This window comes from Neopelma chrysocephalum, unplaced genomic scaffold (genome assembly GCF_003984885.1).
Source record: "Neopelma chrysocephalum unplaced genomic scaffold, ASM398488v2 Primary Assembly neopelma1_72, whole genome shotgun sequence".
Classification (NCBI taxonomy): Eukaryota; Metazoa; Chordata; class Aves; order Passeriformes; family Pipridae; genus Neopelma; species Neopelma chrysocephalum.
The window spans coordinates 6,838,568-6,864,427 of record NW_020897732.1 but is presented as its reverse complement, the minus strand read 5'-3'; the positions used below and the strand labels follow the sequence as shown (position 1 = coordinate 6,864,427).

At 40.2% G+C, this 25,860-nt stretch overlaps 1 protein-coding gene across 1 annotated transcript in view; it reads right to left on the bottom strand.

Annotated features, from left to right (window-relative positions):
* The window catches only part of PTPRN2 (protein tyrosine phosphatase, receptor type N2), a 645,766-nt gene extending 620,199 nt beyond the window's left edge, over positions 1-25,567 (bottom strand). Inside the window, exon 1 of the mRNA XM_027687014.1 lies at positions 25,294-25,567. Within this exon, the coding sequence (XP_027542815.1) occupies positions 25,294-25,432 (139 nt within the window). The 5' untranslated portion in view covers positions 25,433-25,567. The remainder of the gene's footprint in view (positions 1-25,293) is intronic.
* Between the last annotated feature and the right edge of the window lie 293 nt (positions 25,568-25,860).

Below are 25,860 nucleotides of genomic sequence, written 5' to 3'. Positions count from 1 at the left end.
GGAATTGTTAACTATCAGCAATTAAAAATAGATACTGCTACTACTTGGACAAATGGAAATATCTGCCTCTGGTAATGATGGCTGCTTGTAATTCTCTCTTCTGGAAAAAATGAACTGTAACTGTCTTATCTGAATAGTGTTCCTAGGCTGTACTCCAAGAGCCTCATGGCAGAAATATTGCCTGTATGAAAAGCATGGATTCCTTCCTCAATTTAAAAGTAAAACAAACAAACAAACAAAAACAAACAAAAAACCCAACAAACTCCACCTCATTCTTCAATACCAGACTGAGTGAACTGTTTCACTGAAGATTAATTCACCAAAGATATAATTTCAAGGCACCCTCATCTTCACAAGACCAACTCCATTTCAGGACTTCAAGAACATAGCTGACAGTCCTGAAGGAGAAGGCACAATGTGCTCAGTGTTTTCTGCCATGCTGTATCTTAGCAGTGAGATCTGTCAAAGACAACGTGGGGAATTTGAGCAAAAATATCCTTGCAACCTCACTGAAACAAAAGCCCTGCACCTCCATTTCCAAACCACCACCTGTTCCTGTGGTTAACACCTGTTATTTCCACGCAGACCACAGGAACAGATTCAGCAGGACCAACTCACCTGTGAGTACCTTTAGAGCTCACAATGAATTGGAGCAGCTGAATACTCTGCTGAGAGAAGCAGAAAGCACAACCTCTATCATTTTGGAAATTATACCTAAAATCTCTTGGTAGTCCAGCTCTTCATTTCCATCTTTCTTTTGTTTTTACTTCTAAAATGTTTGCATTTTTTTCTTAAAAATGTATCTAACAGAGCATCTTTAAAAATCAAACAATTTAATTTCAGGGTGACATAAATTTGTCACAATTTAGTCATGAATAATTTATGTTGTTCTGGCCATGCTGCCTTTCACTATGCTTCAGGCTAAAGCAATTTAATATCTCAAATTTATGCAGAGGATTCTAGTCTAATAATGTCCCACCTTCACATCTCACTTTGCAACTCCAGTAATCTTGTGTTCTATATAAAGTGATATAACTTTGAATGATGTTAAGTTACTCACCTTCACAGAAACATGCCCTATAGAAATAAGTGGCAAACTTGTCAAGAATGTGGGCTTTGCATCACAGGTAGATGTATCACCAGGGTAGTTTTATTCTGGAAATAGGTAAGCACTTCTTCTAGGAATTTGGATTTAATTCACTAATATTAACTAGAACCACTGGATAGGGAAAGTTTTCAAATGTCCATAATGATACACATAGATCCATACACATATGCTCCACATTTTAGTCTATCCTTAATTCAGCTTTAAAAAACATTCTCATCTTGTCTCTTTTCCCACCCCAGACTGCCCTATATGGTGTTTCCAGCCTTCATTTGGTGAGCTGTGACAGTACACTATGTCACAGCAAAATTTCATTAAAACTGCCCCCTGATTCTGAGGGGAAATCTCCCAACTCTTGAATCACCTCACTCCTAGCAAGACAATTCCTCACTGCTTCAGTAATTCTCAGATCCAGACTCAACACGCAGCTGCCAGCGAAGCTGCCTTGGCAGGTTTGTGTTGCACAAAGTACTCTGAGGTGTGTGGTAGCTTCTAAAACCTAAGACCCTCTAAAAGGCATACAAGCATTTCTAAATATTGGCATTTCTAATGTTGCTGGTAAAATTTAATAACAGAACTATTTTAAAATAAATTAAAAAGTGGATCTTACTAGCTGAAATGAAAAATCCTTCCCAGAGAGAACAACAGGAAAGTTGTCTGACCAAAAGGTAGCAGAGGTATGTCAGTATTTGGATGAGAGTGAGTCATCACCAAGAGCCATCCTCTGTCACCAGCCATAGAACAGCATTCTCTGTACCTTCAGTCATGCACTTACACATATCAGCCAGGAACCTTCTTTAGTGATCTTTGAATGTATTCTCTCTTTGCTGCTTCCACTGTCTAAACATTTTCTGGCTCTCTTTCAATGTTTCCCATCATTTGGCAAAGCAGCTGTGACACTTGTGCACCATGAGCTCACTCACCCCAGCTGAAGCTGTCCATGCATTGAGACTCTGTAAGGACACGCCTTTCTTCAGGACAAAGTGCTAGAAGAGCACACTATGCTGAAACACCCCCTAACTACCACAGATATCTCTTAATAATTTTGAAAGGATGGAAATATTTCAGTAGCTTTGCTACTTCAACTGCTAGAAAATAAAAATTTCAATAGCTAGGAAGAAATACATGTAAGAATACGGAATAAAAGAAACCTCTGCTGCTTCAAAAATAGCTGTTCTTGTCTTACTTTTCCACAGATACCTGCTGTATCTTTTGTCATGAGAAAATCATACTATTATTTTTTCACAGTGAAAGCCACTAATTTATCTCCTTATTGACACTTTCAGTTACACAAATTTCTACATTGTAAAGCGGAAGAAAAATACAGTGAAATTATTTTATATCTCCAGTTTTATTATGCAAGCCACAAGTGCTCCTGCTGCCAACAAGAAAAGTTTAGTGCTACTGAAAACCATTTGATCTATTCTTACAAAACACACCATGAGCTGCATGAGATGTCAATCAGACCACAGCTCCTAATGATTCACATCCCATTTATCTTTACAGAACTTATATTTTCAAGGAAAATGTCTTTAAAAACACACTTGGGGTTTTTTTCTAGGTATGCTTTTGTTGTTACATATAAGATTGTATTTCAAACAAGCTAAGGGCAGGTGGGATCCTTTCATGTTGCTATGGTTGTGGCTATTTTTTTAACTATTACTGTGTTGTCTACCAGTTGTTTTTCCAGTAATTCGTATGAAACAAAGCCAGCAGCAGGGGGTGAGTCATTAGAAGTCATTTCTAAAATTAAGAAAATTTTATTGTCTAATCATACAAAATAGCAGAGGACAGAGTAATGTCTGAATAAACTTTCTGTTCATTTTCAACAGATGACCATATTTCAGCCTCTTCTTGTTCCTTAAAAATCTCTGCAGCAGTTGCAGAATGGGAAAAGACAGAAGCTCAGATACATTTCTCCCCATGCAATATGTGGAAAACCTGCTGGCTTCCTTTCCTTTGATGCAGAGTTCAGCAGTAAGTAAGAAGACTAAAGTTCTGTATGATCCAGTGATCCAGTGCCCACTGGGGCGTGACCCTGTACTGACCTGAAGTCACAGGACTCGTTCTGTTCCTTCAGTGAGAAACACACCAGAAAAAGCTGCACAAGAAGGCCTAGAAAGCCGCACTGCAGCAAAATACCACGCCAAAACCAATAATGAGCCTTTTTCCATCAAAAGAATAAAAATTCATGCGGTGCTTTGGGGGTCAAAAGCTATTATTGCTGTATTTTAAATTCAGATTAGTCAGATTTTCCTGTGTGTAGCTTCATTCCCAGTTACCATAAAATCAGCTGGCCTGATTCGGATCATCTGACTGCAAACACTGCCCAGGGAACTTAAAAGACAAGTGCAGAAGAACCCAGAGGTAGCTCTGATGCTTTGTGATGCTGGTGAGGAATTGCAACAGAGACTCTGAAGATTTCAGTGCAGAGGTGTCTGTAACACAGTGAATACCTGAGGAAACAGGCAGTAGCAGTACTGAACCAGTACATGAGTGCATGAGAATTCTGGGCTTGACCTCAGTATTAATAATATACATGATATACACCCATATACATGGAAAATTGCTACATAGGGAGGATTTTGGTAGCCCTAAATGTAGCAACCTAGACTGAGCAATAAGTAACATGTAACAGAGTGCTACAAGATAATACTCATTCTTTTTGATTTTCAACATACAACAGCTAGATGCTCTCACCTTAGTACTGTCTTGTTAGTAAATAACTCAGCCTGGTTTTTGTTCTGTTGTAACTCCAACAGAAATACCACTACATTATTACTGAGACAGAACAACAATGAAAGACTTTAGCAACCGTATAAAGTTCTGGTGACCTCAAGAGAAAAGATGTCCCTGGAAGAATCCACTCTTCTCCATGACTTGCCCAGATGAAAAACAAGAACGAGAAAAAAGTCTGATGGTAGTTTATTTAGGAAATAATTTCTTTGGTTTACTACTCTAGGATTTTATATTATTCCTATTGACTTCAGTGTTTCAGGAGCAGGTCCTCAAAATCAATTTAAGAATAGTACAAAGGGAAAAAATAAATTTTGTGTTCAGGCCTCTTTACTACAGAATGAAGACCTCCACCCTTTTCTTCTCCAAATTGTATAGAAATAGTAAGTAACATTTGGATATGTTTACTTATGTGATTACAAGCAGTCAATGAAAAAATTATGAATACAAAATAACTACCCATACCAACTTCTACCGGTCAACCCATTACAAAATACATTAAGTAAAAAAAAACCACTTTGCAATCAAATGAGATTTTAACTGAAGCTGAAAGATATTTTTGCCTCTGTATGCTGGTAAGATTGGCCAGATTTTCTTAGACCTCGTTATTTATAATAAGTAAAAATTGCTTTGTTTTAATCATAAAACCGCCATAAAATCATTTTATTCCAGAACTAATAGGTACCATTACTTACATTGTGTGAACAGTACAGGAACAGGGAAGAAAAAATCTGTACAGACTATGTTTCACAGTAATGTGATGCACTGTCATACAAATGTGACTGATAGATTTCAAGGTCAGAAAAGACCATGGTGAGAACATTCTACATTAAAAACAGCAGAGAATGTCATCCAGTATCATCAGGTGGTCACTGTAATTAGTCCACAATTTCTGTTTGAGTAAAATTATTGCATCATATGCCTCATTTGAATCAGTTTGATGGCTTATCATCCCAGTGATAAAAAACCCTCATCTTTTGCCATTAATTTATTCAGTGTCAGGTTTCATCTTCACCACTCATTATGACTTTTTTCTTGACAAATTGAACAACTTCCTTCCTTTACCAGAACTACAAAACTGCTGTCAAGGAAACTCTCCAAATTCTTCTCAGTCCAAACCTCCATGTTTCAAAATCAACTTTTTGCGTAAGTGCAGAGAGGTCTTATTACATTAGATCTTATAAATAAGTTTTGGGTCATAGAATTATAGACTCATTGACTCAGTGAATGGTTTGGGTTGGAAGGAACCTTAAAGATCATCTAGATTCAATGTCCCTGCCTGGGCAGAGGCACTTCCCACTAGACCAGGTCGCTCAAAGCCCCATCCAGTCTGGCCTTGAACACTGCCAGGGATGGGGCAGCCACAGCTTCTCACACTCACAACCTGTGCCAGTGTCTCACCACCCTCACAGTCAAGAATTTCTTCCTAATATCTAATCTAAACCTGCCCTCCTTCAGTTTAAGGCCATTCCCCCTTGTGCTGTCATTACACACTCTTGAGAAAGTCCCTCTCCAGCTTTCTCATAAGCCCTGCTTTAGGTACTGGAAGCTGCTTTAAAGTCACCCTGAAGCTGAACAACTCCAACTTTTTCAGCTTGTCTTCATAGGAGAGGTCCTCCATCCCTTTGACCATCTTCGTGGTCCTCTTCTGCACTCACTCCCACAGGTCCATGTCCGTGTTCTGTTGGGGGCCCCAGAGCTGGATGCAATACTCCAGTGGGATCTCACCAGAGCCAAGCAGAGGGGCAGAATCCTTTTCCTCACCTGGTTTCCCACACTGCTTTTGCTGCAGTCCAAGACATATTTTGCTGCAGCCCAAGACACATTTGGCTTTCTGGACTGTGAGTGCATGTTGCTGGGTCATGTCCATGTTGGTGCTCATCCACCAGCACCCGCAAGTCTTTCTCAACAGGGCTGCTCTCCATCTGTTCATCGCCCAGCCTGTGTTGGCACCAGGGGTTTTCCCAACCCAGGTCTAACACCTTACCCTCAGTCTTATTAAACCTCATGAGATTCCTATGGGCCAACTTCTGGAGCTTTTCCAGATCTCTCTGGATGGCATCCCGTCCCTCAGGCATGTCAAGCACACCACACAGCTTGGTGTCATCTGTAAAGTCACTGAGGTCACTCTCTGTCTCACTGTCCATGTCACTGATGAAGACATCACACAGCACTGGTCTCAGCACAGACCCCTGAGGGACACCACTTGTCACCCATCTCCATTTGGACATTGAACCACTGACCATTACCCTCTGGATGTGAGCATCCAACCAATTCCTCATCCACTGAACAATCCACACATTAAACCCACATCTCTCCTATTTAGAGAGCAGGATGTTTTGGGGGACTGTGTCAAAGACTTTACAGGAATCAGAGAAACGACACCTGCAGCCCTTCCCTTGTCCACTGACAGAGTGACCCCATCGTAGAGGCCACTTGTTTGGTCAGGCAGGACTTGCCCTCGGTGAAGCCATGCTGGTTGTATAGAATCACCTCCCTGTCCTCCACGTGCCTTAGCAGAACATCTGCTGGGAGGATCTGTTCCATGATCTTCCCAGGCACAGAGGTGAGGTCAACACGTTCATAGTTCCCAGGGTCCTCCTTTCTACCCTTTTTTAAGATGGGTGCCATATTTCCATTTTTCCAGTCACCTGGGACTTTGCCTGACTGCCATGACTTTTCAAATATCATACAGAGTGGCTTGGCTGCTACATCAGCCAATTCCCAAGGGATTCTGGGATGCATCTCATCAGATTCCATGGGCTTCCATATATTCTAGTTCTCAGGTAGTCAAGAACTTGGTCTTGACTTACAGTGGGAAGCACTTTGCTCCCCCAGTCATAATCAATAGTAAGTATAATTTTAATAAAAATACAAGTAATATTAACTGCAAGTATTTTACTTACTGCAGATGAGAGAAACATCAAAATACAGAAAGAAAAACTATTTCAATTTACCTAAGGCATCAACACACCCACAAACTGACTCATTCAGAAACAGGTTTTCCCCAGATCTCTCACTCATTCTGCACAAAATGTTAGATTTAGAGAAGATAAAGTAAGTTCTTTTCAAATGTCAATAAAATTACTAGCATCTTCAAATGTGAGCTCCATGGTATTTTTATGAAGAACTTTTTGTCATTACGTGTATTTTGATTGCTGTTTTGTCCAACTGTTTTCCACTGCATGTCAAGTGACATGACTAATATGTAACTTTTGGAAATAGTTTTCTCTCTATTTTTCTCCTTCTGTGTACATTTCTCCCAGTTTTGCTTGTTCAGTTCTAGCATTCATTTTGGCAGAGGGTTGCTTATTTGTCTCCTACAAATTATGAGCATATGTACCGTGTATCTGTATTAGCACACAGAATATAAAAGAGTTCAGCCCACAGTATGAGTGTATGTGACCCAGTTCTCAGATGGTTCTTAGTCTTGCTTCAAGTTTTTTCTGTAAGTCTCCAGCTGCTCAAAAGGCTCTCCGCTGTGCAGACAAGATTTGCCTTTGAAAAGCAGAGGTTTTGTCACCAGTCCTCATCCTACATCTCTGGTGGAACCATTACATATCTTGGACTATTGGAAGATCAGGAATCTGGCTAGTCAGAGTGTCTTGTAACCAAAGGTGTAGGCTTTGAGCTTGATCTGTAGGAAACTAGTGTTCAGAGTAGAAAACAACTCACCTCTGACTGTGCTGCTGAATAAATCCAGTGCCATGTTCTGGATTATCTACCCTGGAAACAGTAGCTTTAAACCACAGAGTATTATCCCACTGAAATCCAGATGAGAAGCAGTGAAAGTGTGTAAAATCCAGCTCTGCTCGTCACCTACCAGCACGAGACACGGTCCTGTAGCCAGCTGGACGTGGTAAACAGGAATTCTTAGAGACAGGATTATGTGAAATCATCATGGATATCACAACAATTCTTGAACTTCAAACAGACTCAATACTTGGGGTTTTTTCCCCTTCAAGAAAAGGAACAGCTATGAAAAACCAACTATTCCCTTCAGAACAATGTCTTTTCTTTGCTGTACTGTATTTGGCTTTTACAAACTGGAGCACTCTGAGCATATCCTATGTGGTGAGATCTTATTTGTAAATAAAATCAATACTTGCAAGGATTGCTTCTGTAGTTGACAATGGAATTGCACATATTTCTCTTATGCAATGAATAGGGACAATAATTTTAACAGTTAGCAACACAGTATAATCTCCTACCTATGTATTTTAAGAAAAAGCTTAGGATCATGAAGTACAAAAAGAAGGACACTAACTATTCAACATGGTGACAGATTGTAAAGAAATTCACCTTGCAGAAACTTGCTTTCCATAAATAAAAAGCTTTGTATAGAGAAATCAAGCTCTGCAGAAGTCTTAATTACAGCAAGATATGTTAATGAATACTACAAAAAATATTAAGTGTAAGTTCAAGGAAACTGTAAATGTAATGTTTTTACATCACTATGCTCATTTAAGAATTTTTAAAATTAGTATAAATATCTCATTTACATTGCATGAAGATCAGAGCTATCACCACAGTTTGCTACTTGGTGTGCAAGCTTTATCCATTTTTTCTACTCATAAAAAACAGAGAAATGTCATGATTTGCCTAATGTCACATAGCAGGAAACAGAAATCAAATCCAGTTGTATGGCCACTTGACATTCAAAACCCTTCATAATCTGCTTCCTAATATTTCTCTCTTCTCCCGTCACCCTACAGCTGTTCCAACTCTCGAACAACTCGAGTCCTCCAGCTTCTTTTATTCTTGTTCACTGTTTCCTTCCATGCTGCCAATACATTTGGAGTTCCCTTTCTGAACCAAGTTACAGCTTCTCCTCTATTTTTTAATGTTTGGCTTAAAACCCGCTAAAAACCAGTCCCTCATGACTGCCATGGGCCATCCCAGAATATGTGCCTGTGTGTGACCAGCTCTCAGTCCTCACCCATATCCACAGACTGTGCAGCCCCTCAGTCCTGGTGCAGTTGTGTTGCCAGCACACGCTGACTACATCTTGCTCTTACTGCAGGGACCCAAACATTTTTCTTCTTACTGCAAAAAAGCATTCTCTGTCAAACTCACTTAATGTAAACAGTGTTTTGTAAACCATCCTTATATTACTAGTAACTTATGCAACCTCCAAATCCTTGCATTAATTCTATAGGTTACCTAACTCAGCCAACCCTTCAGGCTGGAAGTGCATCTTTACAACGATTTTTAAAATTTCCAATAAACTTGGTGGCAACATAAGATAAATAAGCACTACAGAGTTCATTATAGATAATTGAAAAAAACAGTAGTATTTCTATATACAAAGCAGTCTACATCACAGGTAAAGACAGGTTTGTTTCCCAATGAGCACAGGTGAAAGAAAAACCCCTTAAAAGTATCTCTACGTTTTCACGGTATCAAGACAAGTTAGTACTACAAGAAAATAAAAAACTCTGCTGAGCATGAGCAAAGCATCATAGAGCAAATAATCATCAGAAATCATGAAACCTGCTATACTGTAGAAAAAGAAGGAAAGAATGTATTTTCAGTAAAGTGTGTCTGTGTTGGTGCATTTGCATGACTATATATCATGGCCAAAAATTTTTTCAGATTAGAAACAAACTGGAATTTAACTGCACCTTTTCAGTTTAAAGTTAGTGATTGGAATTTACTTGGGAAATCCTTATATTTTAATTGCTTATTTCAAACTATGAATTAGTTTATAAACAAGAAGATTATTTTTAAAAAATCAAAATAATTGACTTTTTAAAAGTATCCTTTAATCCCAAACCATAATATATAATATACTACATTGATGTAGAGCTAAAATGTGCTTCAAGACAAGGAAGACCATGCTATACTTGTGGAGAGTTCCTGTTACTATGGTTCTCTCAGTTTTAAAACTTTGCATAAGAATATATTTTCCTTTTATGCAATACGTTTTTTAGGTAAAACAAAGGCACCACTAAAGATGATAAACTTGAGCATTATAAAATATTCTTAAAATGCAGGATTTGGAAACCATCCCATTTGATGTTAAGATGCAGATCTCAAGTTTAAAAAGTTCACGGAGATATATGAGAAAGTTTGAGTGGGAGTTCACTCTCCTCTACACTTCTCTGTCCAACACAGCCTTTGTTCACACTGTGGTGCTTCTGCACTTGGTGGAAATTTAGGCAGTTTTGCCAAATGTTCCTGGAGTGCCACTCATCTCGTCATCTCATCTCATCTCATCATCTCATCTCGTTCTGACGCAGACACGTAAAATAGGTCAGATCAATCATGTCCCACAAGTGCCTCCTTCCCCTCAGTGACTCCAAACGGGACACAGAGTGGCTGACTCAGCTGCAGACAACTGAAGTAAGATGAATCCCACACCCCACAACTCACCATCCTGCAGAAGTTTTCTCAATTAAAAAAATGTTGAAGTGTTTCTTACCAAAAGCATATTTAAGCAAAAGAAAAAAAAATTTAAAAAGACAGATTTTTAAATATCTAACCTAACATAGTCTAATTTCTGAGAGAGTACTAAATTGTTAGAGCTGAAAAGGAATTTGCTGCATGTTGCTATTTCTCGTGGGGTCATCAATAGGTGTACTTTCCAGTCTGTCTGGGATTAGAAAATAATGAAAAATTGAGCAGAATCTGTTTTTGCTGTAATTCTCACTGGAGGACAGACATCTAAACATTTTGAAAGCTTTTGAAAGCACATAAAAACACACCTATTTTAGTGAAAGCAACGTATTCTTTGAAGATAGTTGAGAAACAGGATTTCTTTTCCTGGTATAGAAAAACCAGACCAGGTGGCAGACACCTCAAGAAGGAGAAGTAAAAACAGAAACACCACTTCCATGAAAATTTCACTCACATTCTGCTCTTACGTAATTAATATTAAAAGATTGCTTTATGTGGGGGTGAGGGAAGTTTAAACAAAAGCAACTGACTTTTCTGAACATTCTCATCCTTATATAAACTAAAGCTCATGGAGACTATCAACAGTCTTTCAAATAAAGATGTGGTTTTCAAAAAACAGAGGTTTTACAGGATACTTCTAAGGAAGTTGGATAAAGCATAAAAAGTATTCTAGTTAATTGAATCAAAATATTTAATTTGGGGTCAATTTGTAATTTACAATTTAGAATCTATTATGCATCTGAGCCAGACATGAATGGTGGGACTTTAGATGAAAGAAAGAAGGTCTTTACAGTGAGATTGGTGAAAAACAGGAATATGTTGCCTGGAGAGGTGGTGGATGCCCCACCCCTGGAAACATTCAAGGTCAGGTTGGATGAGGCTCTGAGCAACCTAGTCTAGTTGAAGATGTCCCTGCTCATTGCAGGGGGTTGGACCAGGTGACCTTCAAAAGGTGCCTTCCAACCCCAGCTGATCTGTGATTCTATTCTATGAGTCTGTGACTCTGATTTCAGGTGTTTCCAATACCCCTTCTAAAGCCTGGTAATGCCTCCTGGGTGAGTTGAACAAGGAAACCTCACCCAGTGACCAGACTGGGGCCTCTGTTGCACAGCAGGAGCTCAATAATTTCCCTCCTGCACACTGTGGGCATACGAGGATCTGAAGATACAACTTTTACCAACTAGCAAACCCTTCACTCTGCCCTAAACCTGGCAGTTTAGGCTGACAAAGTCCAGTGTTACCTCAAAAAAACCAAATTTTTAAATATTTCAGTACTTTGCCTTTGGCAAAAATAATATTTTTAAACGTTTTATTCCATTAATGCATTCTTTTCTTATTTTTTTTGTCCTGAGATGGAGCAAAACCAAGCAAATATGAGAAGCTCCCATAAGGAAAAAATTCCAAATGTTGAACAGATAAAACCTCTTCAAGAAACACTCTCTGCTACAGTCTCTTGGCCCCATCAGTCTGTAGGGGAACACAGGCCTCATTCAGGAGTGGTGTTTGTGCTCGGTTGGCTCTAGTCAGAAGGAGACAACCATTCAAAGTGCCATATCAGATTAGACCAAAATACTTCTCTGTCAGAGATCAGTAGCATTTGCTGGGGGAAAGAAGGTCAGAACGGGGCAGTATATCATGACACTCATCTTGTGTGACCTTCCCATTTTCCACCCCTCCATCACTGCGGAAAAACCCTCAGACCTGTCACCCTCATCCCAGGCTGGGGAGCTGATCCACCAGCAGAGGTGTGTTCCTCAGTAGATGCACAGAAAAAGGGAATCATCACCCTACTAATATTTTAGAGCCTCATATAATGGAATGGCAAAATATTCACTATCTGAAATTACCCTTTTTGTCTTTGAGTCACTTGACTATTTTTTGGTAAAAAAGAAAATCAGACTGTGAAATCTGGAAGATTCAGTCAAGAAGGACACTAAAGCTTTTTGTCAAATCTGAAAAACTATTACTTTACTGTTGCTACAGTAACATCTTCCTAACAAGTCCTTTAAATGTAAACACTGTCTTAAGAGAGTTCTAGGTCAAGTTATAAAGCACAGTCAAGCTCTTCAGAGGAATCCAGTTCATATTCAGCATGGATAAGAATGCAACAGAAAAGGTGAAGTAAAGTTTTTACCTATTTCCATAATGACTTCTCTCACTTGCTGTGGTCTGTCCTACTTTATTTCCCCTTAGCCACCCAGTAGTCTCTCTTCTGAGGAGAGAATTCTCAATAGTCTCTCAGGAAAATTTCCTAATAATTTTTTATCCTAGAGCAACTTATTATCTTCATTAAAAAAAAAAAAAGCTTACATTTGCAAAAAGATATATTTGCAGAAATAAGTCTTCACCTCCTGAGATGAGACCAAGAATAAAAAGCTATTTCCAATTTGTCACATATGGAGAATAACTACACATAGGTAATATATGAACTGAGAAATTGCAGACTGAATACAAAATTCACTCATGAGATACCTGGGGATTATAGCAGGAATTTGTATTTATTTTTTCTATAATTATGCAATATTTGGTGTTCTCTCAGTGGTCTTTAAGGTGAAGTCCAGAGTCAAAGTCATTCTTCTAGGGAGTAGCTGGCAATATGCACACTGAGGATCATCTTTGGAAAAGGAGGAACAACCTCTTTCAGTTTTCATCCAGTTGTAAAACATCCCTTAGTGGATTTTTGGCACCTGTCTGGTTTCAGAGAAATATTCAGTTCATTTGCATCTTCTCAAATGTAGATTTTACAGTCCTTCTTGGATGTCAGCACATATCTACTCGTCAGAGCAGAACGAAACCCAAACCTTCTAACTCATCCTAAAGTGATGTGCCATGGCAATTTTGCAGAAGGCACTCCAAGTAGCAGATTCAAGGCAATTTTAGGAATTTCTCTCTAGTTTCATTTTAAAAACCCTATTCTAGTTATCTTATTTGAAAATGCAATGAATTCTTTGAGTAACCCTAAAAATGTGTGCAGGTGACAGCACTGTGCAGTTTGAATTACAGACTTTTCTAGTGTGTAAAATTTTGATGTCATCAAAGTGCTCAATTACCAAAGAATTGAGTGAAATAAAAGTACAGATTCTACAAAAATTCAAGGAGTAATCAAAACTGCTGTGACCTATATTTTCCCATGCTGAAAACAAAAAGGGTGACACTCACATTTACTAAGTGACAACACCATTTACCTGCAGTTAGGCACATGCTTAACTATTTGCATTGGTAATCAGAACCAAAATTAAACTTAAGGCAGACTTAATCATAGCTTTCAGGTAATAAACTGTTACAGAAATAGCTCCCCTGTGATTTATGAAGTGAAAAAAATATCGTAATACCTGATATACTTTATTCACAAATGAAACATGACTAAAAATAAATTATGAATAAACATAATGTAAAATGCTGTGGAACGAAGAAGCAATGAGAAACTCCATAGTGAAATTAATCTATGTCCAACAGAGCTGCCAGTTCAACTCTTACTTACAAAGACTGGCAAAAAGAGCTGTGAACTGACTCCAGCATAACAGATAATATTGTAGTCCACTGACTTCTAGCTAAATATGTATTCAGGAAGTGTCATATTGGCAGTCTGCACATGGTTCAGAGTTTTCTTTTTCTTTTTTTTTTTTTTCCACCAACTGGTATTTAGTTGACATCTGTACAGCTGGGAAGGCTTTCCAAAGGTTGCATGGCAGAGCTGAAGCTGGTCAAACAGAGTTCTGTTAGCACAGCTGAGGGGAGCTGAAGGGACTGGAAGGCGGAAAAAATCCCAGGTATAAATGAGCCTCCTCTAAACAGAGAGGTGGGTTCTTCATGTCAAGTCAGTATCCATTTTGGAGGATGAGACTTGTCCAAAAACAATCTGCCTCTGGGGAATTTAATTAAGCATTCTGACAGCTAGGCTACTCTGACAGTCTGAAGAAGCCAAACCAGGATCACAGGTATAAGAATATGATCTTTTACTGCACCTGTTTCTGTGAATAATAGCTGCTTTACTGACCTCTGCAGAGTAGAACACTTGATTTTCACTTGAACATGAACATTGCCTGACCCTGAGGAGTGACATAGGTGTGGCTGGCAGAACACTACGTCCTCAGTTTTCCAGGGTGACATTCCCAAATAAGGTAACATTCACACCCCATCCTGCAGGACCAGGGTACACCACCAAACAACCAGAGCCCATCCTTTGGCAAGAAGAATTCCCTCCATTGAGAAGGATTAAGCAGAGTATCTTTGTCAAATAGAAGGAAAACATAGGAACTCCTGAGCAAGTCCATCTTCCAGACTGCAACAGAGACAATGGAAAATTGACTAGAAAGAAATTGTTCAAATATTTGTTTGCTAATTCTTTGTTTTAAATAGAACGTAGAAATATGTCTTAAACATATTCTGTAAAATCAGGTCTAGGTAAGCCCTGTTTAAATATTTGATGCCTTAAGTCACCTTAAATCCTGGAACCCTGGACTAATATCAGTGACATCAAAAGGAACTGAAACTGCAACCCCTCTTATTTACATCAAACACAGAAACAGCTTCAGGAAAACTGGTGAAGCTACTCATGAAAGGTTGTATTTTACACGCCTCAGTTCATAGTAGAGTGTCCTTGTGCAGGGATAAACTTTCACCTGAAAACAAGTTAGTATTATTCTAATATCAGATGGACAAAAAGAAAGATACTGAACAACAAGAAGCCCATTCCATGGACAGAATGTTAGGTGGCCAAACATCTGTACACACAAATTCAGATTCTGGGAGTTTCATGCAGAGATTTAGGTGAAAATCATCACCCTTTACATGTACTATTTAATTTAGTCTCTCTGGCATGAACCTCCCTGAACTGCATGTTAAAAGAAAGAAGCACAACCACTCTCCTTTTAACAACCTGTGTGGCCACCCCATGTCTGGGTGGCTGATCCTTTCAGAGCTCTTCCCTACCTGCCAAACTGTGAATATAGTTCCACAATCTGAAGAGGATAAAGCATTGTTCTAAAATTCTCTCAAGCAATTCTTTAATTAGGAAAGTTTGACAACTGGGTGTGATCAGTTCCTTCATTCAAGCTGAATCAGATCCTTCAGCAAAACTCTCTGTTCTACCCTCCCAAACACCAGCCATTTGACAGCTGTTTAGTCTCCCGCCTGTGTGTTGTGTCCGTTTCCTCCTCCCTTCTCAGCTATTTACTTTCAGATTACAAACCGTTTACAGCAGGTGTTACTCAGACAAACAAAAGCAAATGGACAGACAAAAAACAGCCCTCATTTGTAGATCTTTGTTGGGTGGCATAAAACCAAGCATATATAGCACTGAAACAACCTTCCCATTCTGCTTTTAAATTGCCATTTGATTATAGCATTATAAGTTTCATATTGTCTAGAAGTGTGAGTGATTGCTCCCAATGAACATGATTGTTTTATTTTTCTGCAGCTCTTTAGATGGAAATTCACCACATAGCATCAGTTAACTTTGGTTTTTCCTCTGAAATTTCTCTTTTCATTACTGTTGCATTTATTCTGAATATACAATCTTTATAGCTGCTCTTTGTCCTTGGAATTCTTCCACTGTGTGTAACGTATAATGGTAAACTGTAATTATGAGCTGGCCTACTTAACTAAAATAAACTTACAGCTAGGTAGTACTAAACAAGAATACTTCAACAACTTTGAAATTTCACTTCAGAATTGAGGAAAGAAAAATTTGCAGAACCTGACCCCAGATATCAAGGGTAAAACAAAAAGAACAAAACAAACACAACCAAACAGATATTTCTTAAATATAGACGAAGCAAAAACCAAAGTTTAAAGGAATACTCTGTGCTGAAGAATTTTTGGGGGAGAGTTATCTCTGCCAACTGTGTCTTTAACTGCAAGGTGCATTCACCTGTCTAAATGCTTGATGGTATTTGGCTTGGTATCTTGTTTTCATCGATACCCAGCTATTTCCAGAAAGTCATGACAGATGACTAATTACTAAATTTCTCTTTGCCCTCCTTTTTTTCTTCCTTTAGGACATAAGTAAGAAGTGGGATAGTCAGTAGTGACTAAAGCCTTCTCCAACAAATGGGAGGAGTTGCACAATCCACAGGGTGATACCATGAAATTAGGAACCAGTGTTTAGTGAGAAGCTGGGCTGGGAGATGAAGCCAGGTCACAGAAGAGGTTTGGTGTAATATTTTGCTGGTGTAAGTAAGGCATTGCACTGATTACATGCTGAGACTACTGAGCTGTGCTAAAATCTAGAGGAGGAAGGAGGATTTACTGAGTAATAGCTCACTGCAGATATTTGATAGTTAACATCTATCATATTAGATATCAAATAAAGCTGAAACAAAAATATTTTATATATAAGGTTTTCCCCAATAGCAATAAAATTATAAAAAAGCATTTCACCATGAGGAATAAAACACAAGGTATGCATTAATCAAGGCTTATAACTTTTGATGCCACACTTTTAATTCAGCACTGAAGAGTAAATACAATTTAATGCCTGACTTATAAATCAATTCTGTAAGAGAGGCCAGGTTAATAGGAGGCTGTCTTTTATACAGACTCAAGTCAAAGTTTCATGCCACTGAGAGCTCAGGAGAAATCATGGCATAAACTAATCTTGCCCCCAAACCCATCTCCCTCTTGCCATTTCATGGACACTATTCATGGACATGGACACTATTTCCAGTGCTGGTTCCACTGCTTGAGAGTCAGGCTGTGGCTTAGTCCATTTTTTTTTTTAAATTTCAGCCAAACCAAAACCCTTTACAAAAAAAAGATCAACACTTACTGTCAGGAAGACTATGAACTTCTGTTATTGCCATTTTGTATTGCAAATCTGCAGCCTGATAGTAGCTGAAAAAACACAGACAATTTTCTAATGCACAAACTCTTCCTCAGGCCTGAAGACGAGGCATGACCTTCCAGGTGAAGTAAAGCTGTTGCCTGAAACAACTGCTCTGAGTTTGACTGAATTGTATTAACCAACCAAAAAAGTTGTAGAGAAAGGACAGCCTACTTGGTGCAGATCAGAATATTAAAAATAGAAGAGGTTATAATATCTTTAGCCCTTTTAGGACAGGAACAGACATACAGGTAATTATGTCCTGCAAAATAATGAGAGCAGAAGATTTCTGTGTGCCAGAAATCCAAAATACCCCATTCAGCATCCAAGATTGATTTTCATAAGGCATTTTGTAGAATACGCTGAAGTTCAGATCTGAGAGATCAAAGATAAATTGGGGGAGAGGGCGTAAAAAGGGGGAGGGTTACATGTGTCCAGATATTTCCTGACTTTTTGTTGAACTTTGTGAGTTTATTACAATATGTAGTGAGTGTTTGGTCCCCATTGCATTGTTTTCCATGAGGACATCTGGAAGTATGTGACATTTTGGGAGGCACATATATCTCTGCATATTACCTTGTGCTTGCTGGCTGTGATTTCAAGCTTATGTAACCATCGTTGCCTGTTGTTGAGCTGTGACTGAAAGAAAAGACCTTACACCCACTACAACCAGCTGTACTTCCCATGAAACTTCTAGTTACTGATTTTACAGGCTAAAATAGCTTGTTTAATCAATGTGTTAGTTTGAAGCAAAATAAGTATGCAATGCTAAGCACCCTCTGTCCAGGGGGACTGTATATCAACAAACTATGTTTGGTATTTAAGTATATTCCACTCAAAGAAACTATAGGGAAAGAAAACGCAGTAATGCAGCAACTCACCAAGCTACTTCACAGAAAATTCCTTCTCAAAAGGAATAAAATCTATAAAGTTAAGTGCCTCTAATCTTTTCAGGAAAAAAAAGGTCTCTAGTTGTTTGATGAGTATGGATGCTCTGAATGGCAAACTGTTATGGGGAATGCTACAGTGTATTGACACTATGAAATGTTTGGGGCAGCTACAGAGCCCTTTCACTCCCTGCACAAGTAAAGCTGCTAAAACTCACTAAGAAAACTCATTAATCCTGTGTATGCATTAATATCCATACCCTTCATGCTTTCACTTGACTGTCCAAAACTCGTGTCTTCATGGTCCCCTTCCTTCAGCTCTCCAATAGGAGACTCCCCTACCACTTCTCTGTCTTGCCCGCAGACCTCCTGCTCATTTGTCTGCTTTTATCCCTTTGCTTGCTCATTCTGTTATGCGCATTTCTTCTCTGTCTCGATCAGAGGTCACCTTCATTTGTCTGCAATTACCAGAGGGTAATTTCCTCAGAGAAATTTCTTTCCAGGATCACAAATATCCATCAGCCACCTCACTTCTTTCAGTCCCTTACGTGACAAACCTGCCTGACTACTCACAGAACCTTCCCAAACAGCTCACTTGCAAGAACTATAGATCTCAAAAAGTAGTAATGTAGTAATGAAGTAATGTAGTAGATGATCCTCAACCAACCTAATGTTAGATTAAGCTACTTCATTAGTGTCACCTCAATGGGGAAGGACAGGTGAATCAATCTCCAAACATGTTTACCTCTCCCCAAATTTAACCTGAGCATCTAATTTTTTAAGAGTTAAGGTGCAGTACCTACCACTTAGACATTTACAGATAGTTACCCTGGCCTGGGAAATGTATTAAGATAATATTAAGTGAAAAGCAATAACTGCACTCACTTATCTGACCTACGTTAGATATGTACAGTTGGGTAAAATTAATTGAAATTTATAAACTAGAAATAGGTTAAAAAGAGCCTAGAGTGATTAGCTCAATTAATTACATTTAGTTAGATGATTCCCACCCCTTACGTTAAGAAAAAGAAATCCTTTCTGTTCCCAGAGCAGTTTCTCACAGTCTGCACACATTTCTTCACTGTTGTTTGCCACAGCTTTGGCCTGAATGAATGAGTTAATATTTTTATTTTGTGAATCCCTTCTCCTTCTTGTCACCTTCCCTCATTTTTTTATGCCTCAAAGTGGTCCATTGAACATCTCAGTTTTGCAGCAGCATTTGACCGTCTCTTCAAAGAGAAATAGTAACTCCATTTAATCTTAAATTTACATCTTTACAGATCATATACAACTCACTCATCTCCATTTCTGATCTCCAATTCCAGTAATTTTACTTCTACTAAAGATTTAAGTTCTTATTCTGTTCTTTTAAACATCCACATTCCCAACATGCCTCTATTCCTTTTCTTCTCTTATGCTTGTTGCCCTCCAAACACACACTTCTTAATCTGCATCTTCACCTGCTTACTCCTCATTTGCAAATATAAAACTGTTTGACCAGGAAGAATATTACTCACTGCCTTCCTAGATTTATTAATAATGGCCATGCTGAGCCTAACCAAACATAATCCAGCTCAGCATCCTGTCTGTGACGGAGGCAGCAGTGGACTTTGCCTCTTGGAGGCTTTCCATCCTCTGCTGATTTTATGGCCAAAATCAAATTGATCTTTCCTCCAGCTACTGAATGGCCTCCCAAATCTGCCTGCAAACACCAACACAGATTGTAGCAAGACACTGGATATACTGATCTTGCATGAATAACTGCAGAGATTTTAGCTTGGTTTTAACCTACACTGTAAGTGGGATGAGGCCAAAATATGTATCATTCTTGGGAAGCTGGAATATACACTGCCTCTCTGCTTACACAGGTCTTCTAATGGATTTGGATACACAGATCTGGTGGTCACCACCTAAATCTGAGCTGGTGTCCTTATGCTCTCTTTCCAGGCAATGGAAATCTGATGGACATAGGAGACCTCAGCCCCCTGCTTATCCATGATCTCCAGCACCTTCAGGGACTGCAGTTGCCCTTTTCTCACCACTGGCAGTCTTGTCACACTGATGTTTGTAAGCTGGTCACTGTAAGGACACAGGCAACTGCCTACTTATCATGAATCTACCAACATTAATTACACTTTGCTATTTTAGCAGAACTGCCCAAATTTTCCAGGATCTAGCAGCTGGGAATTATGTCAGTAGGCTGACTGACGTCATGGCTACAATGATGGTGTGGTGAAGTTCCTGGGACTGGTATTACTCACTGCTAGCAAAAAAAAAAAAAAAAGAAGGCAGTCAGGTAGAGATATTCTCTTTGATTTCTAAACAAACTAAACACAGAGAAATGTTGGGGTACACTCAGATAAGAAGCAAAGACAAGCTTATCTTGCCAAAAACTTCTCTGTTTTCTCTTAATCAGTAGGACAAACAAGAGGACACAAAGAAAAAACTCCCTAGAAATCCCTTCCTATGAACAACCTTTAGAGCACCCTGCAATTACTTTTTTCCTTCCGCTTGAAACTTTCAACAAAAATAAGTTAGACTGTAAAAAAGATATTATGGAAAAGTCATGACATGATGCCAAAAATATCAATGAATGTTCTTTACCTGTAATTCAATGGAACTAACACATGGACACGTCTTGATATTAAGCTACTTTCAAATTGTTCCTTAACATAACTGATTACTTAAGAAACATTTCTAGGATATGCAAAAATATTTTTGATGAAGGGAAGAATGCAGTTTCCTACACTGAATCCCTCATGTTCTGAGCACATAGCCTTGTCTTAATTCAATTTTTTTGCTGTTATTTTTAATTTCTGGCACTGTATCATAAATTACACTCCATCATCAATAATTGCATCAAATAAATATGGCATTGAAATACCTGAGTGCCTATGAGAAGTTCCAAATTAATCTAACTGGAAAGTGAGGCAATTTTTCCTACTGAGCAGATGGTAACACTTTAATTCTCCTACTTTCCCAGCCAGTCTACTACAAGCCTCAACCAAAATTTTGATCCAAATGCTACTGAAGTCAATGGGAAGGTTGACATGGACTTGAGTGAGCTTCAGCTCAGCACAGAATTGCAAAATTTCAGTCCTCATGGATCTTTAGGACAGTTGACAATGGTGTCTGAGAGCAACAGCAATGTTCATTTTGTTATGGTAACATCTGTCCAACTAGAACTAGACCAAGAAATACTTCTTTTCTATTCCCCATGAAACACCCATAGACACCCATAGACAAAATCTCTTCTGTGTTTGAAACAATGACTGAAAAGCCAAAAAAAAATATTTTTTCCATCTCTCCTACTCTTTATTTCATTTTCTTCCAATTTAAGAATCAACACTGGAGAAATGCTTTCCACCAATAGTAAATGAAGTCCCTACTCTTGTAGTTTCTTAGTTCTGATCAACTTTAATCAATTGGAGCTCCTCATCCATCTATGAAATATTTTTTCACCAGTTAAACCTGCACACAGCACTTCGTGAATGTACTACTATTAGCATGCAACATTGTTTAAAAGCCTTTGAGTAAAGTTTCTATCCTCAGTTACACTGAAACCCTGGTGAAGCGTAAGACACTGTCTTTGCTCACTCTATGTGTTAGGAATTCACAGCTACAGGTTTAGAAGCATATTTCATATTTATAAGCTGAAATGTGACTGACTGGTCTCTTTGTTATTTACTTAAAAACTAAATTCACAGGCATTTTACAAACAAAATTTGTGCTTGTGATTATCTGAATACAACTTTGAAAGAACTTTTACACTGTGCATGGAACAAATTTGCATTGTGTATGGAACAAATGTTTCCAGAAATTTCCACAGCATATCAATATACTCATTGAAGAAGAAAATGCAGATTGAAAAATGGAATTGCACACAACACAAAAGATCAAATTATATTGCAAAATTATATTCAGTGAAGGTTATAAGCATCATTTTACACATTAGAGGTCAATGTGAAGGCACTGCAGCAAGCACACTTACTGTCTTCTGCCACATGTGAGGACAACTTCTGCTGTAAAGTATCAGTGTTCTAGTACTCATAAAAGAACATGACTAAGATGTCACAGTTTACTTTGTTACCAAGTTCTCTATCTCACCCAGTCTATCTTATATGAAAATAAAATACCACTGCAACTTTCTGAATCAATTAGTCCACTTAAAAAGCCATATAATGAAAGTACTTCAATAGTTAGAGCTGCAGTTTTTACTGAAGGTACTGCTTAGTGTTGTGATCATCAACACAGGAACAGAATAATCCAAATCTGTGGAATTTAGAAAACATGATCAGGATACATTTTTCACAGATAATTACTTTGTAAAACACTTAAAAGAAGTTCCACAATCTTCAGTGGACTGTGCCTCAAAAATGAATAAAGATTTCTTTAGAATACTAAACTCCCAGCTACATCGTTTCATTAAGGAATAATTAATACTACTATATATTCAGCTGATTTTTTTCTGTAGAAAAGATAAGAATCTCTCTCCTGGCCTAGGCGTGGGCAAGAAAAGAGAAAGCGAAAAGGCTGTACTTTTCCTCACTTGCTCACATTTAAAATGCTACTATAGATCATCATAGAATGATGGATGATGAAGGATAAATGTCAAGAAATGGAAGAATATGTGCTTTTGTTGATAATAGCACCTTAGAAAATCACCTTCCCACACAGGAACAATTTACAAAGCCTCATGAATTAGATAGGCTGAAGCAGCACGAATCCAAATATTGTATCTTATTTAACTGTAACTTTAAATCTTCCAATTTCTTAAACAAGTTTGTAAGTATGTTACAAAATTAACAGGTCACCATTTGGAAATGGATACTATATTGGAAGGCACAGACAAAGTTGACCATAAAAAAGAGGAGAATAATGAAATTGGATGAAAACACCCTATGAAACGGTGAAGGTCATGAACTTCTACTTCTGAAACAGCTTTTAGGAAGAATTTTTGAAATAATAGAGAAAAAAAATCATAAAAACCTACTTCTGTAAATACTTGGCTTTTAAGGCAGTTTCCAGCACACATTATAGAGGTTTGATAATGCATCTATGTTCAATTTTTGATTAAAGAAGGTGGGACAAAAAGAAACCAAATTAATATCTTCCACCTATAACCACAAATAATCCTAAAACTTGGATTGTAAAATTACAGTTGTATCTCCCAATCGTGTCTAAAAATTGCACTCTAAAATGGAACACTATCTATTATAATAAATAGTTTGAGTTCCAGATTAATGAGACCTGAAGCACCGGTCAATAAAAGAAATAAAGGAACTCTAATGGAAGAGACAGCTAAAACTGTTTCACTTCCAGCAATGCAAACATTTTCCTGCATCTTGTCAAACACAATCAATCCTTTTCCATCTTTCACAGAGATCTGTGAGATATCACTTAGGTCCCTGACCTCGCAGGAAGCTGAAAGGCTCAGTTTGTTTTGCTGTGGTTGAAATACCTCTGAATGTTACTTCCCAGAGCACTGGATTCCCTGTGTAAAATCAAGCCTGCTCTTCCCCCATCCCCTTCCAGGCAAGGACAGCCTTAACTGGCAGACAGGCAGGCATCCTCGCCGAGGCAGAAGCACAGGGAAGCTACAGGGAAGTGACAAACACACAAACATTGTTTGGTAGCTACAACAAGCTGGAAAATATCCTGTGACCCAGGCTGATTTGCAGTTCATGTTTAGGGAGAGAGAAGCAAAACCTGACTAGTTTGAAAGCACAGTGTACAGCCTATTGCATTATTAAAGGTAAAAATTACAGCTATTACTTTCAATATTTTTATACAAGCTTTCTCTTTAGCAGATTAGAAGAAACAGTCTATATCTATAGCAACCAGGAGAGAGGAGGGAGGGATAAATCCAGTCCAGACCATTTCTGCTTAAAATCTTGCATCACTACCTTCACTACAGCATAATAGCTCATTTTTATTGCCACTTGACTGAAACCTCATTACAAACATGGCCAGTTGATTTTAATTCCTTCTTAATAAACAGAATGTTTATGAGGAAAACTGCACTGACGCCCCTGTGTTAGGTTTCCTTTGTTTCTTAAAGTAATTTAATTTTTCTGTCTTAGAAAAAGATTTCTCAGGGACAGTTTGTTTAGCTCTCATTCTATGGTCTCCACAACATACTGTGTAGGTATTAAACTGGGAAAAAATACAAAATTCTCTAAGTTATGACCTTCTTGACTTAAAGTGAGCTTCAGGAAGATATTGTAAGTGAATTACAATGGACTGTATTAATAGATATTAATATTAATAGACATTTCAGATGAGCATACAGTCCTGAGTGTCTCACTGCAAGGAAAGGACTGCCAAGAAGAGTGTCACGGGAGAATTGCATCGATCTTAAACACACAGAGTTTGTTTTCAGGATCCCTTCATGCTAGTGTGGGTCATTTCGCAGGTGGGGATGTTCAGTGCAGATGGTACATTCTAAAAGAGGAAGGGGGTTGGCAGAGAATATCTCAACAGAAAGAGGCTGTTTGATGGTCTGCATTGGAGATTTTTTGACAGCTCTAAAGGAGCCTTAACCTGGAGCCAGTGCTGACTTCCCTCTCCAGCAGAACGAGTCGGGGGGGCACACCAGCAAAGGCTGCATCTGGGGGGTTGTAGTCCGGAGATTTTCTGTCTTTCCTAAATATAAGTGCAGTTCAGCAGGTTGAATCCAATAAACTGGGAGAAGGGTTACATACGTGGAAGCTGGAAGCATTTTCGGGGACTCGGCACTGGCGCAGCTCGACTCTGGGGGCCCCGTGAGCCTCCGCGGAAGTTTTCAGCGTGTGGGGACGGAGGGTCAGAGCGGCCCCGCTGAGGGATCCCCGAGATCCCGCTGGGGCAAGGAACGCGGGGGGAGCGGGAGCAGCGGGAGGTTTGAGGGGCCGGGAGCCGGTTGGGAAGGACCAGGGGACAGGGAGAGTCAGCGGGAGCCCGTGTTGAGGGACAAGAGGACGGGGACAGTCAGCAGGAGCCCGTGCTGAGGGACAGGAGGACGGGGACAGTCACGGGGAGCTGGTGATGAGGGAGGGACTGGAGGACGGGGCCACTCAGCCGGAGCCGGCAGTGAGGGACTGGAGGACGGGGACAGGCAGCGGGAGCCCGTAGTGAGGGACCGGAGGACGGGGCCCCTTATCCGGAGCCGGCGGTGAGGGATCGGAGGACGGGGACAGTCAGCCAGAGCCAGTGATGAGGGACCGGAGGACGGGCCCCTCACCTCCCGCGGTGCGGGCGCGGCCGCCGGGGCCCTGCCGAGCCGCCTGCGGGGAAGCCCCCGGGCTCCAGCGGAGGACGCGCTCCCCGCCAGCCCCGCGCCCCCCGCCCCTCGCCCCACTCACCGATCCGCGCCTCGGCGGCGGCCCCGGCGGAGGGCGGCTGGACGCGCGGGGCGGCGGCGAGCACCTGCAGCGGCGGCGGCGGCGGCAGCAGCAGCAGCAGCAGCAGCAGCGGGAGGACGGAGCCGAGCGCGCCCATCATGCCTGGCCCATCGCACGCCCCGCTCCCCTGCCCGCCGCCGCCAGCCCTCACTCCATTGCCGCCCAGCCCGCCCGGTGCCTCCCGCGGCCGCTCCCCGGCTCCGGCAGCCGCAGCAGATTCAACACCCAGGACAGCGACCGGCGCCGCCCGCCCGCCCCCGGCCCCGCCCCGGCCCGGCCCGCCCGGCCCCGCGGCGGGGGGAGAGCTCCCGCTGCCCGCTCCGCCCGCCCCGCCGGGACCGCGGGAGGCGGCTCCCCCCGGCACGGACGGCGCTGGGGCTGCCCCCGGACACGGACAGGATTGCGGCTCCCCCCGGCCCCACACGGTCCCTGGCCCTGGCGGAGGCCGGGATCCTGCCCGACAGAAGGGCGGTTCGCTCGCATCCCCCGTAAAGATGGCTGGGGATGGGAAGGGAGTTGCTAAATGTG